Here is an 18,540-nt window from a genome sequence, read left to right as displayed (position 1 = left end):
CTTCTGCCCTCCTCTGGCATCAGGATCACCTGGGGAGCATTTATCAACTAGTAGTGCATAAGCTTGAGCCCAAGAATTCCTCACTGGCTTGCTTTAAATGGTCCTCAGGTGATCCTAATCTACAGTGGGCTGAGTCACCACTCAGGTGAAAGGTGTCAGTCTCTCCCTCCCATAGTCTCAGGGAGCTTTTCTCAGATCCCAGCCTGACCTTAACACCACTGAGTATCTGGCCCTACCACCAGGGCCAGGCCACCAGAGGAAGAAATGGAAGCTGAGGGGCCTGATTCCACCTCACCTCCACTCCTCCACTGACCTTCAGCAGGTAAGCCTCTGACCCCACCCACCTGCCTTTACTTCTTCAGCCCCAATGGGAATGGGTGGAACTTACCAGTTTGGGTTCTGCTCTTCTAAGTGAATAAAGGAATTCATTCATCTCTTTCCAAGTTTTCTAAAAAGTACGCTTTATTAAATGTGAGGTGATTACTGGCAACTGAAACATGGTCTAGAGGAAAGTCATTGTCTTCCAAACGATTGGACTCCCCCAAATTTTGCTTATGAGTATAATAACCCATTCCTGGAATCATAGGGTTTGCTGTCATTAGTCTTTAAGCTGAAAATAGGATTGCCAGGCAAAAGTGTCTTGGTCAGAAGTCCAGTGTTGAAATGAAGAACAACCTTCCATCTTTGCTCAACTTCTCTCCAAGGATAGAACTTGTTTCCTTTCTCTTGCTTTGTAGGGTCCAAACTGTTGGAAGGAAGGATGACACACATATGCCGTGCTATGCCACTGAGACCACAGCAGTGGATCATTCAAGCCAGGAAGAGCCACGTGGGCCTCATAACTCTTCTTTTTCCTCTTCTGCACAAATGCAGGCTGCCCGTTGACTGTTCATGAAGGGCCGGCAGCCCAAGGTCCATACAGTATTGAACACAGTGTCAGCCAGAGAATCACAGGCTGCTTGAGAAAGACAAAGAAGCACAAGGGTTAGCAGGGAGGGCCATGCCAGGGTAGAACAGGACAAGATCGTGTATTTCCAAGGATGACATGATACTCAGGGAAGGGCAAGACTGTCATCTAATACAGATTTAAAAGAAAAGGCCTGCTTTTATTTTTTGGTGCCAATACTGAGGCTTGAACTCAGGGCCTGGATTTTGTCCTTAGCTTTTTTGCTCAAGGCTGGCACACTACCCCTTAAGCCATAGCTGCATTTCTTTCTTTCCTTCTTTCCTTTATTTCCTTCCTTCCTTTCTCTTTCTTTCATCCTTCCTTTCTGCCTTTCTTCCTTCCTTTCTTTTTTTCTCTTTCTTTCTTTCTTTCTTTTGTGGTTAATATAATTGAAGGTAGGGGGCTGGGAAGGTGGCTCAGTGGTAGAGTGCTTGCCTTGCATGCCTGAGGCCCTGGGTTCGATTCCTCAGCACCACATAAGCAAAAAGAAAAAAGCCAGAAGTGGCGCTATGGCTCAAGTGGTAGAGCGCTAGCCTTGAGCTGAAGAGCTGAGGGACAGCGCCCAGGCCCAGAGTTCAGGCCCCACAACCGGACCCAAAAAAAAAAAAAATTGAAGGTAGGGCTGGGAAGGTGGCTCAGTGGTAGAGCGCTTGCCTTGCATGCCCGAGGCCCTGGGTTCGATTCCTTAGCACCACATAAGCAAAAAGAAAAAAAAAGCCGGAAGTGGCACTGTGGCTCAAGTGGTAGAGCGCTAGCCTTGAGCTGAAGAGCTGAGGGACAGTGCCCAGGCCCCCCCAAAAATATATATACATATAATTGAAGGTAAGAGTCTCATAGACTTTCCTGCTTTTTTTTCTTTAAACTTGTGCCTATCCTGGAGCTTGAACACAGGACCTGGGCATTTTGTGATCAAGGCCAGTGCTCTACCACTTGAACCATAGCTCTACTTCCAGTTATATTTTGGTGCTTAATTGGAGATAAGAGTCTCATGGACTTTCCTGCCTTGGCTATCTTTGAACTATGATCCTCAGATCTTTAGCCTCCTGAGTAGCTAGGATTATAGGTATGAGCCACCAATGCCCAACTAAATAATAAAAGTGTTTTCAGATAAGTTCTTATCCAATTTAATAGAGTATACTGTAAGATGCCCTCTTTTTCCTGGACCCCTGTTCAAAATCATATGAACCTCCCATACCATTATATAGAATTCTCCTTAGAGAACACTGTTGTGTTTCCTAGATCTTTCCCTGTGTGAGATGTAAATCATTTTTTGGTTATTACTATCTTAAATATCAGAGATACAGAAGGAAAAGAGATCATCTCCAAGTCAAGGATCTCAGAGTTTTGACTAAGAGGTGGCCAGGATGGATAGGTCAACAGATAGTTGTACCACACCATGATGAAGAGAACACAAGGTGGTGTGGATACCCGCAGAAAGGATCACTGTCCCTTGAGGTAAGCGTTCTCAGGAATATATCTTAGAGGAAATATTAAATGGACTCAGCTGAGAATAAAATCAATATAAAATCAATCAATTGTATCAGTAATGTTTATCAGTTATCAACAACTGACATGACCATAAAAATCAAGAAAACAATTCCATTTACAATAGCATTAAAAAGAATAAAACATGGGCTGGGGATGTGCTTGCCCAGCATGCATGAAACCCTCAGTTTGATTCCTCAGTAGCACGTAAACAGAAAAAAGGTGGAAGTGGTGTTGTGGCTCAAGTGGTAGGTACAGTGCTAGCCTTGAGCAAAAAAAGCTCAGGGACAGTGCTAGCCTTGAGCAAAAAAAGCTCAGGGACAGTGCCGAGGCCCTGAGTCCAAGCCCCAGGACTGGCAAGAAAAATAAATTTAAAAAATAAAAATAAAAACAATAAAACAAAGTAAGCTTAAAACTATAAGATTTGTGCTATAAAACATTAAAGAAGGAAGTGGCACTGTAGCTCAAGTGGTAAAGCGCTCGCCTTGAGCAAGCTGAGGGACAGCGCTCAGGCCCAGAGTTCAAGCCCCACGACCGATTAAAAAAAAAAATTAAAGAAGTTAAGGAAGACCTAAAAAGAGATGAAGACATTCAGAATTTTGTTCACTGGTCACAAACAAAGAGGCTGTAGTCTTCAAATTGATCTGCAGCATTAAGAAAAGTTCTATCAAAACCACAACTGTCCTTTCTTGCAGAAATCAACAACTTATGCCAAAATTTAATAGAAACGCGTTGAAAACGATCTTGACAAAGAACAAGATTCTGGTTCCTTGATTTCAAATTTTACTACAAAATTATAATAAAGATTGTATAAGTATAATAATTATAAATTATAATAATAAAGATTGTATCTACTGGCATAGATCAATGAAATAAAATTTAACGTCCAGAACTAAATGCTTACACTTATGGTCAACTGATTTTTGACAGAGTACAAAAGAATAGTCTCTTCAACAAATGGTGTATAAACACCTGAGTATCAATATGGAAAAGAATGAAGTTGGATCCCTTTCTTATACACAAATGTTAACCCAAAGTGGATCATAGACCTAATTGGGAGAGTGACAACAACACAAATTTTAGAAGGAAACATTCATAAATCTTTTGATTTGGGGTAGGCAAGTACAGCACAGTACAAGTTACAAAAGAAAAATAAATAAATTGAACTTAATCAAAATTCAAAACAGTGATAATGCCATTTAAGAAAGTGGAATAAAGAACAAGAATGGAGCTATGTGCCAATGGCTTACACCTGTAATCCTAGCTGCTCAGGGAGTTGAGATCTGAGGATAGTGGTTCAATGCTAGCCAAGTCATAAAAGTCTGTGAGACTTTCATTTCCAGTTAACCACCAAAAAGCCAGAAGTGGAGGTGTAAGCCAAATAGTAGAATACAAGCCTTGAGTGTAAAAGCTAAGGAATAGTGCCAGGCCCTGAGGTCAAGCCCAGTACCTGGTGCATAGACTCATTTGCCCCAGTACCAGCACATACACTATCTACATGTGTATGTATATGCATATATATATATATATATGTAATACACAGAACAAAAGATGTGAAGAGACATCTCTCCCAAGCATATATACAGTGAATACAATGACCCATAAAGACATGAAAAGCATCACTGATTGTCAGGGAGATGCAAACAAAGCCACAGTGAGATACTACTTTGCAGGCTGTAAGGTGTAAAATAAAAATATCTGATGAATGTTGGTCCAGAACTAAGCTGGAAGCCTTATTTAATATAAAATGATGCAGCTCCTCAAATAATTAAACATAGAATTATGGTATCAAGGCCAGCAATTTCTGTCTCAGAGTATAATATACTCAAGAGAAATGAAAACAGAGTTTGCCATAAAAACTTACACATAGGGCTGGGAAGGTGGCTCAGTGGTAGAGCGCTTGCCTTGCATGCATGATTCCTCAGTACCACATAAGCAAAAAGAAAAAAGCTGGAAGTGGCATTGTGGCTCAAGTGGTAGAGCACTAGCTTTGAGCTGAAGAGCTGAGGGACAGCGCCCAGGCCCAGAGTTCAGGCCCCAGGACCGGACCCAAAAACAAAAAAAAAAACTCACACATAACTGTCCATGGCAGCAGAATTAATAGTCAAAAGTGGAAACAACCTAAGTATCCATCAACTGATGACTGGATAAAGAAGTTTTGTTAAAGTCACATAATAGAATATTATTCAGCAACAAAAAAAGAATGAAACATGGATACATTGTACAGTATAGACAAACCTTGCTAAGTGAAAGTAATTGTTCACAGAAGAACACATAATAGGACTCCATTTGTATGCAGTGTGCACCATGGGCAAACTACAGAGGTAGAAAGTACATTTGTGGTTGCCTTGAGCTGAGCAGAGGACTTAGGAGGGGTCCCATCTGGGGAGGATGACTATATCCTGAAATTGATTGTGGAGTTGATTGCATAATTCTGCGAACAGATCCAACAAGCATTTAAATGGGTGAATTGTAGTTTAAACATTTGTTTCAACAACACTAGCAAGTGAATGAGCCATATGTCTCAAGCAGAGGAACCTGAAGGGGCCGAAAGGAATGAACCATTCACCCAAGTAGTGTGCAGGGAGTCAGAAGAGAATTCCAGCAGATGCAAAATGGTGCTGAAGGAACAGCCTGTAGCTGCAACAGAAAGAGCATGCATGTCAAACTAAATTATTGATTGTCTTTGATTGGGTGTGGAGACTACCAGGTTCCCATGGTAAGAACATGGAGCTGATCTGAATGGAGAAAATGGATTGGAGGGACCCAGAGACTCCGTTACTGTACTGCTATAATCAGGCAAAGCCAGCTGCTAGTGGCTCATGCCTATAATCCTAGCTACTCAGGAGTTTGGTTTGAAGTTAGCCTAGGCAGAAAAAGGTTGTGAGATTCTTAGCTCCAATTAGCCACCAAAAAGCTGTAAGTGGAGCTGTGGCTTAAATGGTAGAGCAAGTACTAGCACAGAAAACAACAAAAACAAAGACAAAAAACCAGGCAAGTGGGTTATTTAGGAGATTTAGTAGAAAGAATCAATAGGCTATTGCTTGGGAGAAATAATTTGATCTTTCCCCTTCTGTAGACAGGGGTGGAATAGTTCTCACATTAATTACTCATATTCCCAAGGCCTCATGCTTCGCTTCAGGACTATCCTCCAAACACTGTGAACCAAATCTAAGATGCCCCTACTGCTGGTATTCTTGTGGCACAGGGCCAGCTCCTTATCAGCCTGAAGTTCAGCCTTCACCAATTCAAAAATTAAATGTTGGCTGGGAATGGGGCTTAGTGGTAGAGTGCTCGCCTAGCATGCATGAAGCCATAGGTTCAATTCCTCAGTACCACATAAACAGAAAAAGCCAGAAGTGGCACTGTGGCTCAAGTGGTAGAGTGCTAGCCTTGAGCAAAAGAAGCTCAGGGACAGTGCCCAGGCCCTGAGTTCAACCCCAACACTGAAAACAAAAAAAATTAAATGCTAATATCTATCTATCATGTTTTGGCTCCAGAATCTGAGAGATGAAAACTTTCCCTAAAGGAAATTAGGAAAAAGAGTCAGTACTGGAAGCTGAGCAGCTAAGTGTTTAAAAATAATTATTCTAAAGAAACCTTCACAGAAGAACGAAGAGCTACTTAAATAAAGGTTTCCCAGACTGAGAACAAAATAAAAGGGTTTCAGCAACCCAAGAGAGACTCTGGGTATGGAAAATAATTTAACAGTAGAATGGATAACTCAAGCCAGTTGGACAACTTTCTCCAGTTGTAAATGATGAATCTCATTTCTCTGGAAATGCACTGGTATGGTCGTTTCCATCAGGAATTGGTGCCAGCAGTCCCTGGGCAAGACAGCAAGAACTTTTGTGAAGTAGTGCTTGCCTCCACCTACCCTGCTTGGAGCTCAGCCTTCCAGAAAGCCAGCTCACCAAGCTCTGCTTCTGAGTGAAGGGCTCTGGACTCCTCTCTCAGAAACAGAACTCCTCATCCCAGCCTGTGTCCTTAGGAGACCTACCTTCCACGTTGGAGACGAAGCCGAGGCTCCGCTTCAGGTCAGAGCAGATGGAGTGGAGACACCATCGGAATTTTGCATCGCAGCGGTATTTGTTGGCCCCACAAGTGTCATAGCAGACATCCAGCTGGTTACAGCACTTGGTCATTGCTGGGATACCCAAGTCCATCTGCAAAAGGCAAGGGAGAAAGAGCAGGAAGAAATGACACATTGAGACCACGTAGAGATGGACCGTCGGCAACCTTGCCCACCTCACTAGTAAACAGACAGCTCTCATTGCCTGTCACATAGGGAGATGGTTTTAGAAACACCAAGGACTTAGTAGTAGTTTAATAAGTGACTCCAGAGCTTTTTCATCCTTTTCTTTAAGATGTTAGTGATTTTCAAACCCACAGGCAGCGATGGCAATGAAAACTGAGACCAGAAAAGAAGTCAATGATAGAGCTTTGGGACATCTAGAGTCAAAATGAACATTTCCATCTGGGATTTTGTTTAAAAAAGGACTCTGAAACTAAAAACTATTTTTAAAAAATGGAGCCTCCACACATTAGTAGGTCACTGGTATTTTTTAGGGAGCCCTTCATTCTCTAGAGAGCACTATTTTAAGGGTGTGTATGTATAAGGGAGGAAAGTAGGGTTCAGACTACTCAGCTCCTCAACACAAGCAGACTGTGGTAAAACCACAACACTGCCTGAGCACACACATGTGTGTGTTTACCAAGTATCCTGTAGGCAAGTATAAACGTTATTGCATAAACTCCCCCCCCCCCCCGCAACAAAAAAAGAAAAGAGAAAATGCAAAGTAAAAAAACATAAATCCTTGAGTCAACGTAAAAAATGAAGTTGTCTTAGTTTTATGCAATTCCAAATCCTAATTTACACAGGAAACCCCAGCTACATTTTACATGTGTCCTCTTTTCTAAAAGTAAGGTCAAAGGGCTTCCAAAAAAGTCTGAAAAGGAAATGAATCCCAGGCTTGTTTTTAGGGGAGGCCCCCAGTTTGGGAGAGGGCCAAGCTCTGCTCATATATGCTTCACAGGCAGCTGGATGCAGAACTGAAGATTTCTGTGCTGCTGCTCTTCCAAGGATTGCTGAGCCAGTGTTCTCAGGAAGAAGTCACACAGAATAACAGCCCCTTCTTCTCCAGCCCCTCACTGGCGAGGCTCACTAACAAGACCACTGTGTCAGATCTATTTTTGATTATGTTGTGATGTGTTTTCACACATCACAGAGATCACAGAGAACTTCTACCAAAGGTTTATCTGAGAGACAGCTGCCTCGGAGAAAAAGAAACCAGAGAGCTTTCAAAATTCTCTCTTCCCTCAGATCCAATTTACAACACCCCATCGTTCATTATTCCGTTACAGTTCATCAGTGATCATTTCTATCAGTGATAATTCATGGATTACTCTTAGTTATGATTCATGAACCAGGACTGGAATACATACACTTCCTGGAACCTTGAGACCCAGGAAATAGGAGCTGCAGCCGTTGGGCTCCTGAGGTTTGTAGCCAGGTCTGGGCATCGGTGCTTTTCCTAGCACAAGGAAAGAACAGGAAGAAATATTTAGAAATAAAAATTTTGAAAGTCATTTTCCATTCTTCTCTAAAAATCACCTCTAAAAGTCCCCATCAGATATCCACAAGAAATAGTGGTGATATCACAAAAAATACTAATGTCGGGTAAATTTCCTCCAAATCTCAAGAAATTTAAGTACTTATTTCCTAACAGTTCTATTGATTTTCTGAAAATGTAATCTTAGCTGGGTGCTGGTGGCTCACACCTGTAATCCTAGCTACTCAGGAGGCTGAGATCTGAGGATGGGGTTCAAAGCCAGCCCAGGCAGAAAAGTCCGAGAGACTTATCTCCAACTAATCACCAGAAAACTGGAAATGGCACTGTTGCTCAAAATGGTAGAACACTAACCTTGAGCAAAATTGCTCAGGGATAGTGCCCAGACCCTGAGTTCATGACCCATCACCAAAAAAAAAAAAAAAAGGTAATCTTGAAGATAAAGGAGAAGGCAAAACCTCCCAGTTCTAATTCCTCAGGCCACTGTGCAGCACACATACAGTGAGGGATCACAAACTGCAGAATTGGAGTCTTAACAGTACCATAATGGTTTAAACTAGCTGGGAGAGAATGAGGGAAGGGGTGACACTGTCCAAAAAAAAAAATGCACTAGGGCTGGGAATGTGGCTTAGAGGTAGAGTGCTTGCCTAGCATGCATGAAGCCCTGGGTTCAATTCCTCAGTACCACATAAAGAAACAAACAAAAAAAGCCACAAATGGCACTGTGGCTCAAGTGGTAGAGTGCTAGCCTTGAGCAAAAGAAGCTCAGGGACAGTGCCCAGGCCCTGAGTTCAAGTCCCAGACTGTAAAAAAAAAAAAAAATGAATACACTAGCTGGGCACCAGAGGCTCACACCTATAATCCTAGCCACTCAGGAGGCTGAGCTCTGAGGATCACAGTTCAAAACCAGCCCAGGCAGGAAAGTCCACAAGACTCTACTCTCCAATTAATCCCAGAAAATTGGAAGTGGTACTGTGGTTCAAAGTGCACTAGTCTTGAGCACAAAAGCTCAGGGCCAGAACCCAGGCCCTGAGTTTAACTCCCATGACCAACAAAAAAAGAAAGGAAAGGAAGGAAGGAAGTCTTTATTTGTAACTGTACATCACCTTTATAATAACAATAAAATATTTACCAAAAAAAGGTTTAAGCTGATTTGGATGCAATATTTTAGGCATTTGGATCAAGGAACTTAGGAATAGTCTAAACAACTTTCTTCCTTCTACATGGTTTTGTTTGTTGTTGTTGTTTTGTTGCAAATGTGTACACCACAAGAAAATGGGTCACTATAAGGAAAGGTAGCCCTGACCTGAGGGGCCTTCAGGACAAGCATCTGCAAGAAAACTTCTTGATATCCAGATAAGGATGCTGGGGACTAAGAAGTTGCATGACTTGTTTAAGTTCACACAGGAAAGAGGATAGAAATTAAGAGTTCTTTTTTTCTTTCCTTCCTTCCTCCCTATCCTCTTTCGTTTCCCCTTTTTTTCCTCTTTTCCTCCCTCCAATCTTCTTCCTTCCCTTTCTTCCTTCTCTTTAATATTCCCCCAACCACATATTTTATTTTTACTTTATATTATTATTTCAAAACTGAAGAAAAGTCAGAGAAATAAACACTTAGGTAGCCATGCAATGCAAACATAATAAATGTTAACATTTGCCAAGTTTGCTATAAATGTTTTCTATTTAATTTAATGTTAGAGTTCAGGTACAGCAGAGGCCCCTTTTTACCCCATCTTCCTATTTTAATTTTTAGACACTTAGTCTGTGCTTTCATGTCTCCCTTTCTAACTGTTCCTCAAAAGTATGTGGATTATTCTTGTACTTTTACATTTGAGTTTTAGATTCAGCTTAGCAAATTCTGCAAGAAACCTTACCAGTGTTTATATGAAAAGGCCATTGAATTTACAGGTTAATTTGGAGACAAATGCCTTTTTAGGCGGCCCCGTTCTCTTGAACTTGGGCCCAGTGCTTCCTCTATTTACTTAGTTCTTCCTTTAATCCTGAAATTGTGGAAATTTCGGTCACATGTTTACTATACCTCCTGTATGTTTATATTATCTAGCTTTTCAAACACAATAAACAATTCCCATCCAGAAGGAGGACCACAAGGCTAGTACAGAAATTGTACTTCTCTGGAACCCATGTTGCTTCTAGATTTCTGCTCTAGCAGCCAGCCCTAGCCTGCTGCCTTGGCTCATGCTCAGCTAATACATCATATTACCAGCAGATGAAAGGTGTTAGAAGGCTTCAGTCATTAGGCTAGGAAGGTGGCTCAGTGGTAGAGTGCTTGCCTTGCATGCCTGAGGTCCTGGGTTCGATTCCCCAGCACCACATAAGCAAAAAGAAAAAAAGCTGGAAGTGGCGCTATGGCTCAAGTGGTAGAGCGCTAGCCTTGAGCTGAAGAGTTGAGGGACAGCGCCCAGGCCCAGAGTTCAGGCCCCACAACCGGAACAAAAAAAAAAAAAAAAAAAGGCTCCAGTCGTTCAGCACACACTCGAATGTCACACTCAGCACCTCTCCTTACTTTTTGCCACCCCTTGATTTCAATAGCTACTTGCAAAGGTGGGCTAGGGAATGGAGGCCATCATGAGCCCAGCTGAAAATTGAGAGGAGGGACTTCTTGTAGAAAAAGGAAAAAATTCCCAGGTGGTGGTGGCTCACACCTGTAATCTAGCTACTCAGGAGGCTGAGGATCGAAGTTCAAAGGCAGCCTGGGCAGGAAAGTCTGTGAGACTCTTACCTCCAATTAACCACCAGAAAAAGTGGTAGAGCACTGGCCTTGAACTGAAGAGCTGAGGGACAGCACCCAGGCCCAGAGTTCAGGCCCCATGATGAACCCATGATGAAAGAAAATAAGGAAAGAAAGAAAGAAAGAAAGATAGAAATGAAGGAAGGAAGGAAGGAAAAGAAAGAGAAAGAAAGAAAGAGAAAGAAAGAAAACACGCACACAGGAATAGCACCCAGAGTTCAAGCAACAACAATAAGGGGCGGGGGGGGGGGGGGGGCGCAGAAATCAGGATAGTGAAGTTTGAACTCAGGGCCTTATGCTTGCTAGGTAGGCATTCTACCACTCAAGCCTCATCCCCAGACCCTAATCCTTTTTTTTTTTTTTTTTGGGTCCGGTCGTGGGGTCTGAACTCTGGGCCTGGGCGCTGTCCCTCAGCTCTTCAGCTCAAGGCTAGCGCTCTACCACTTGAGCCACAGCACCACTTCCGACTTTTTTCTTTTTTTGCTTATGTAGTGCCGAGGAATCCAACTCAGGGCCTCATGCATGCAAGGCAAGCACTCTACCACTGAGCCACCTTCCCAGCCCCCTAATCCTTATTTTTAAGACAAGGTCTCACTGTGAGCCCAGACTGGCCTCAAACTCTCCATCTTAGCCTGAGTCTCTAGAATGCCGGGGTTATAAGCCTGTATCACCACATCTGGCTAATTCTTACATTTTAAATCTTTATTAAATTATGGTGGATTATTTGTTCACAGGGTGTGATTTTTTTAGTAAGAGCTCATCTTCATTCTTGTTTTTCAGAGAAATTCCTATGTCCCAATCATATAGCTACAGAGTAGGCCCTTACTTGTTATCTTCTTGTGGTGGTGGTGTTGGGGTGGAGGGGTATAATATGAATCCAGGGCATTCTATACATGCTCAATCATCTAGTCACACCTTAGCCCTCCTAAATTTTTGTTTTGTTTTTGCCAGTCCTTGAGCTTGAACTCGGGGCCTTGGCACTGTCCTTGAGCCTGTCTGTGCTCAAGTCTAGCACTCTACCACTTGAGCAATAGCACTTCTTCTGGTTTTTTCTGTTTATGTGATACTGAGGAATCGAACCCAGGGCTTCATGCGCACTAGGCAAGCACTCTACCACTGAGCCACATTCTCAGCCCTCTAAATTGCTTTTGCTTCTCTCCTCAGATTGTTCTTTTACAAGTGTGCTGTATAAACTACCTTTCTAGACATCAAGAACAAATTTGAACAGGAGAAAAATGTGTCCAGATTTAATGATGAGGCTCTGTCTTATTAGCTTTGCTGGTCCAGGCTTTTGAAGCAAAGGTGAGTGGCATCCTATACTATTTTCTTGTTGTTGTTTTGGGGCTTGAACTCAGGGCCTGACCACTGTCCCTGAGCTTTTCTGCTCAAGGCTAGCACTCTATCACTGTGAGCCACAGTTCCAAGTCTAGTTTCCTGATAGTTAAAGAGTCTTGCAGACTTTCCTGCCTGGGCTGGCTTTGAACCATATTCCTCAGATCTTAGCCTCCTAAGTAGCTAGGATTACAGGCATGAATCACCAGCTCCCAGCCCCTCTTAACTTTTTTGCACATAAAGAACTTGAAGCTGGGCTACTCAGGAGGCTGAGATTTTAGGATCATGGCTTGAAGCAGTTGGGAAAGAAAAGTCCTTGAGACTCTTATCTCCAATAAACTACTCAGAGAAAGCCAGAAGTAGCATTGTGGCTCAAGTGGTAGAGCACTAGCCTTGGGCACAAAGAGGCTCTGGGACAGCACCCAGGCCCTGAGTTCAAGCGTCAGGACTAGCAACAAACAAACAAACAAACAAAATTTACAAGTTAATGCTGGTGGCTCATGCCTATAATACTAGCTATTCAGGAGGCTGAGATCTGGGGACTGGAGTTTGATGCCAGTCCTGGCAGAGTCAACAAAATTCTTATCTCCAGTTAACCAGCAAAAAAGCCAGAAGTGTAGCTGTGGTTCAATTGGTAGAGCACCAGCTTTGAGCAGAAAAAGCCAAGCGAGAACATGAGGCCCTGAGTTCAAGCCCCAGTACTGGCATTAAGGGGGGGGGGGGGGAAGAGGGGGGTAGAGAAAGGGAAAGAGGAGGAGAGGAAGGAGGGAGGGAGGGAGGGAAGGAGGGAAAACTAAAGCCAAATCTCATGAAAAGTACAACTCTGATATCACAGTTTGAAAGGTAACAGAATGCAGTTCTTCCCTGGCCTGCTGGTAATTAAGGTTATTTCTGTTATATAAAATATTGTATGTTAATTGGAGAAATCTCCTTAGGAGTGAAGCCTACCAAAAAAAAAAAAAAGAAAAGAAAAGAATAAAAGGGAGGGAGGCTGGTTATTGTCCAGGCATATCACGTTACAGTGGAGTCGTTTTCAGGTTGATGCTTTGAACTAGGTATCCGCAAGCACAAATTGCTTTGATTTTCTGGCTTGAGCTGACAACTTGAAACTCTAATCAGAAAAGGTCAAGAATGGCTCCACCCAGCCCACCTCCTGCTTTGGGTAACCTGCCAACTGAAAGTGGGTTTTATATTATCTTCTTGGTTTGGGGAAAGTCAAAACAAGGATAATGTTTTATGACATATGAAATTCACATTTTAATGTTCATAAAGAAGTTTAATGGGAAGACAGCCATATTCATTTATTATGCATTAGCTATGGTTGTTTTCACGGAAGAAAATCACAGAATATTGTTATAATCTTAAAGTGAGGATGGCTTGCTAATCAAGACTTCAAATTCAGAGGCTATAAAAAGACAGACTTGATCTCATAAAACTTAAAACCTCAGTAAAGTGAAATGCCATAAAACACTTACAAGACAAACAAGAGGGAATTAGAGCATAGTGAGACATGACACCTAGCATTTCACTTCCAGGCCTGTCCACTGTGCCCCAGACCAGGGCCTCACCCCACATTTCATCACACACAACAGTAAAAAGCGGTGGGCTTTCTGTTCTAGGTCAAGGGCTGTGTTTTCCTGAGGGTGAGTTCTTTTCCCCCACCATCTGGTTCTTCTGCATGTATTATTGAGAACACAGCCATTATATAATATCTACAGCCTGTGGGCCTCCAGACGCCCTCAAATTCAGCCTGAGCTAAGGGAAGGATGGTGTTTCAATAAGTAGCCTAGGCTACTGAGTAGCTGAGATTACAGTTGTATACTATGCTATTTGGCTATTAAAGACACTTTGAAGATATTTTCTCAGCAACTAAACCTAGAAAGGACTTCTTTTTTAAATACTTGTATTAAATTCTGTGGACCCAGGAGCTCTGGAGTGGCTCTCCTCCAGAGACTTTCCTATAGCAGAGAACAATCACATTGCTTCCAGACACTTCTTCCAAAAGCTGAGAGGTTGTTGCCAAAGCCACTGGGGTTTGTATTATTAACATTCTTTATATATGTATATGAGAAAACTGTTTGAGGGAGCTAAATAACTTGCCCAAGTTCACCAGCAATGAGACAACCCTGCTCCCCAATTCAAACCTATGAGTTTTCCATTAGCAGAAATTTTCCAAGCGTGGTTGAAGGAACTCCCATTAAAGCTCAGCTTTGGGGGTGGGTACAACTCAGTGGTAGCATGTGCCTGGCATGCATGCAATTCTGGGTCTCCTCTCCAGCACTTGCCACCCTACCACAAACCCACCATGTCAAACTCTCGGCATGAGAAAGGAAATCTGTATTTTACAAAGGATTCCCAAAGGAATCCTGTTCATACTGATGTAGACCCTTCAGTTCCAGACTAAACTCCCATGCAGTCTTGGTTTCCAACCCAGTCCAATTGACAAGTACTTGTATGCTGACATGAAAACAAATTGTCTTAAACATAAGAAGCTAGAAGCAGGGCTGGGAAGGTGGCTCAGTGGTAGAGCGCTTGCCTTGCATGCATGAGGCTCTGGGTTCGATTCCTCAGCACTACATAAGCAAAAAGAAAAAAGCCGGAAGTGGTGCTGTGGCTCAAGTGGTAGAGCGCTAGCCTTGAGCTGAAGAGCTGAGGGACAGCACCCAGGCCCAGAGTTCAGGCCCCATGACTGGACCCCCCCCCCCCCAAAGAAAAAGAAGCTTGGAGCAATGTAGACATGCAAACCCCCCCTTTACCTGTTTGACTAGTTTAACCCACTGAAGTTCTCTACATCTTTAGTATGCCTTTGCCTTGACTGTGCTTTGCAACCTCCTGGGAAACCTAAGAACCTTGATGTTTAGGGCCCAATCCACAGATGTCCTCACTTAACGAACTTGGTGTTTGGACTTTTAAAATCTCCCCAGGTGATTCTGGTGTAGAGACAAGATAGACCATCACTGCGTAAACAGTGATTAATGTCTATTGATAGAACTTTTTTTCTTATAGGCTGTTTGCTAAAGTGTTTCTTCTGGCAATTAAAAAAATACTTGTACTTTATATATGTACTTGTCTTTCTCATTATGGCTCCAGGACCCACAGCATCAAGACCACTTGAGATGCAGTCATTATGCAAATTACTGGCCCACCAGACCTGCCAATCAGAAATGTGAGGGGGTGGGGCCAGCTAACTGTGAAAGCCCAGAGGTCCCAAAGGGTCAATGAAGTTTGAGAGCCACTACTCTGAAAAGAGGCCTTGTGTACCAGAGGTAGGTCACAAAACAAAGTGAAAAGGAGTAGAGAAACAGTTAAGGATTAGGTGTTCTTTGTTGGAAATATGGAGCACATTCTTATTTGTCCTCTTTGGGCAGAGCTCTGGCTTTGCTCTCCAGGAGTTCCAAAGGTAACCCGTTATTTTCCTGCTTGCTAGGCCCCTCCTTGCAGGATTCTGTTTTGTCCAGAGAGAGCAGTTATTTGCCTTCCTGTTCCCTCTGTTGACTATTCCCCTCCCCCACCAGTTGCTGGGGACATCTGCTCTGCCCCTCTGCCAGCCCCCCTCTGCCAGCCACAAGGTGCTGAAATTTGTCATTCTGTTATCCTAAAGAAGGAAGAACGGGGTTTGGCTCTTGGTATCCTAAAAATAAAATCCTCCTGCTGCATGTACTATGATTCTGCCACCTGAAATGCATTCACCCTTTCCTACTGGGCCAGTGCAAACTGTGTCCTAATGCAGCAACAAGCCTCTGTGGCTGTCCAGGGCACTTGGGGCAAATGTGTGACTTAGGCGTCCAGGTTTGGATGGAGCGAATGTTTTACTTTCTTTACCATACCCTCCTGTGGTTAAACCCGAGTGATGTTTGCCCATCTTCTCCTAGCCAGTGTGTAAGGAGGCCATTCTCCTCACACCTGACAAGGAGATGGTGGTTCTGGCTATCTCTGGAAAGCTGAGTTTTATCTGTTGACTGGAGAATTTCTCAAATAGATTTTTCCTGGGTAGGCTAACTTGATTCGCTATTTTCAACTCTAGCCTGGTAAGGGAACGTTGGATAAATTAAAGCATCAGACTTTTGAGACGATTTGCTTTCAAAAGCATAGGCTGGGGCTGGGAGCGCAGCTCCATGGTAGAAGGTACAAGGCCTGGGTTCAATCCTCAGCAACACATTTTAAAGCTTTCCATCTGCCTCAGAAATGGCCCAGCCCTTCTTGGCCTAGGAGCCCCACAGGAGACACACCGAGTCGGGCCATGCAGGAGTGGGTACCCACACCAAGTTCCCTAATGGTGCCTTAAGCTCACATACTTGCCTCCCACCAAACTCTGGAAAGTGCACCTGCTGGTTAACTACAAAGAGTGGCTTATTTGGGGTACAGATTCACTGAACGCCCTGCACCTGCACTGGCTCGCCGGGATGGGCCCAGGGAGGCTCACTCACCATATCGGCACCGGTACTGACAGACTCCGTCCTTGCCCCCCAGCAGCTCCAGGAAGGAATCGAAGTAACTGTTGACCGACTCAAAGCTGCCGCGGAGGTGCCGGAGGCCCCAGTCCGAGTAGGACTCATCAGCTTTGGGGCTGGGGTCGCCCTGAGCCGAGCCACCCCCCAGGCTCAGCCACACCACCACCCAGACGCCCGGGCCCAGCTTCATCCTGCCCACAGGTAGGTTGGCAATCGTTGCTTCTGGCCTCCGACCCCCAGCCAGGGTCCCAGCAGTCCTGGGCGCCGCTTGGCCCACCCGCCGGCCGGACGTGGGCAGGACGGGAACAGTGTCTGTGGACTTTAAACAGCACTGCAGGCTGCGATGAGATCAGAGCAATTAGAAAGGGGCAAAGGTGAAGGAGTGGGAGGGAGGGCCTGCCCGAGGGACAGGGAGCTCCCTCATGGGGGGACCCCACTCCTGCCTTGGAGGAGATGTTTGCTCCCCAACAGCAGGGGGCTACCCTCACAGAATGCTACCCCCACAGCTTGGGGGCAACTGTTGCCAGCTTCGCTCTTGGGGCCAGCTTCTTGACCCAAGAGCTTGTCCCAAAGTCCTAGCCACACCCTGCACCTGGTCACCTGTACCACCGGGACCTCCCCGGAGAGCTGAGTGTGCTCTAGGCGTGTTCTGTGCACGAGTTCTGTGCTCAGGCCCCGCTTCTGCCTTGCTCCTTCCTTGGCTGTCTGACTCATAATCACTGGCCTGGTGAAGGTCCTAACTCTACCTGACCCACACTGCTGGGACACTTCGCCTTTGCCTCTCTCTGCGGCATCTCTTGGCAGTACTCCATGGGAAGGCCCTGCGATCCGCCCGGGGCCCCTGCTCAGAGCCCCTGCTCTCAGCGCCTGTCTGCTGGGCATCCTTCAAAGTCCAGGAGTTCATTAGTAAGATTGTTTTGAGATTAGACACTTTAAGATTGTTGACTGAGTCTAGTGTTTGGGCATACATTTTTGTTCATAGTTTGCCCCTGAGTCTGTGAGGAAATAACCCTCAATGCATTGTATAGACCAATTGAATCAATTAGCTTCTTTCCCAAATGTCAGGAAAGCCCAATAGAAATGAGCAAGCTCTATATTGACTTAAGAAATGTGTGTGTTTATGGGCTGGGAAGGTGGCTCAGTGGTAGAGTGCTTGCCTTGCATGCATGAGGCCCTGGGTTCGATTCCTTAGCACCACATAAGCAAAAAGAAAAAAGCCGGAAGTGGCATTGTGGCTTAAGTGGTAGAGCGCTAGCCTTGAGCTGAAGAGCTGAGGGACAGTGCCCAGGCCCAGAGTTCAGGCCCCACAACCAGATCCCTCCCCCCCCCAAAAAAAGAAATGTGTGTGTTTGAAGACTGCAGGAAGAGGCATAAGTTTAAAAAAAACAACTCATATGTACAATTATGTGTCAATTTAAAAAATGAGGGAAAATGGTAACTCTAATCAATATCTAGAAGAACAAACCCACAGACACAATTCTATAAAGCATGGTAAATATCCCCACTTGGGAGATAAGAAAGCTACACAGGGAATTTAGATGATTTGGTCAAAGCTAGGTCCAGGGTCAGCTTCATAATTTGAAAGATCCAATCAAAACAAAATGCACAACTTTTTTTCAATAACAGAAACCACTAGCTTGTGAGAAAGCACTTACCAAGCATGCACAAGGCTCTAAATTCGATCCCAGGCACTATCCCAAAAGGAAGTGGGAAGTACTCGGTAGTGCATGTGTATAATTTCAGGTAATTGGAAGATTCAGATAGAATCATGGTTCAGGGTCATCCTGGGCAAACTGCTCTATGTCAAAAAAGAAAAAGCCCATTGGCGCGCATGTGTAATACAAGCCATGTGAGAGCCATAGGGTGAAGACTGAGGTTCCAGGCAGCTGGAGAAAAACTTGAGACATTATCTGAAAAATTAAGCAGCCAGTGCCAGTGGCTCAGGCCTATAATCCTAGCTATTCAGGAGGCTGAAATATGTGGATTGAGGTTCAAAGCCAGCCTAAGCAG

General features: G+C 44.1%; 1 protein-coding gene across 3 annotated transcripts; it reads right to left on the bottom strand.

Moving 5' to 3' along the window:
* Positions 1-434: 434 nt before the first annotated feature.
* Pla2g12b (phospholipase A2 group XIIB) lies at positions 435-16,822 on the bottom strand. 3 transcript variants are annotated; one of them, XR_006148990.1, is made up of 5 exons: positions 16,507-16,821; positions 7,877-7,965; positions 6,432-6,597; positions 694-958; positions 435-448 (listed from the first exon to the last, which is right to left on the bottom strand). XR_006148990.1 is itself a non-coding variant. In XM_042690308.1 (4 exons), exons 1-4 carry the CDS (start codon positions 16,718-16,720, stop codon positions 837-839), a joined length of 588 nt encoding a protein of 195 aa, XP_042546242.1. In that variant the 5' UTR covers positions 16,721-16,822; the 3' UTR covers positions 456-836. The 3 variants fall into 3 exon arrangements, 2 of the variants coding, with proteins under 2 accessions (XP_042546242.1, XP_042546240.1); XM_042690308.1 differs by lacking the exon at positions 435-448 and having other exon boundaries at positions 456-955; positions 16,507-16,822; XM_042690306.1 differs by lacking the exon at positions 435-448 and having other exon boundaries at positions 456-958.
* Between the last annotated feature and the right edge of the window lie 1,718 nt (positions 16,823-18,540).

The sequence above is a fragment of the Dipodomys spectabilis genome, unplaced genomic scaffold (assembly GCF_019054845.1).
Source record: "Dipodomys spectabilis isolate Male_0828 unplaced genomic scaffold, ASM1905484v1 ptg000136l, whole genome shotgun sequence".
NCBI lineage: Eukaryota > Metazoa > Chordata > Mammalia > Rodentia > Heteromyidae > Dipodomys > Dipodomys spectabilis.
The sequence above is the reverse complement of the archived record's forward strand: the minus strand, read 5'-3'. Positions and strand labels throughout refer to the sequence as shown.

Excerpts from the sequence above, each read along its gene's own strand:
- Pla2g12b (XM_042690306.1), bottom strand. The coding sequence starts at position 16,720 with ATGAAGCTGGGCCCGGGCGTCTGGGTGGTGGTGTGGCTGAGCCTGGGG. Across the intron at positions 7,966-16,506 it reads TCAGTACCGGTGCCGATATG|GAAAAGCACCGATGCCCAGA; the intron begins GTGAGTGAGCCT and ends TCCTTGTGCTAG. Across the intron at positions 959-6,431 it reads CTTCGTCTCCAACGTGGAAG|CAGCCTGTGATTCTCTGGCT; the intron begins GTAGGTCTCCTA and ends GTCTTTCTCAAG.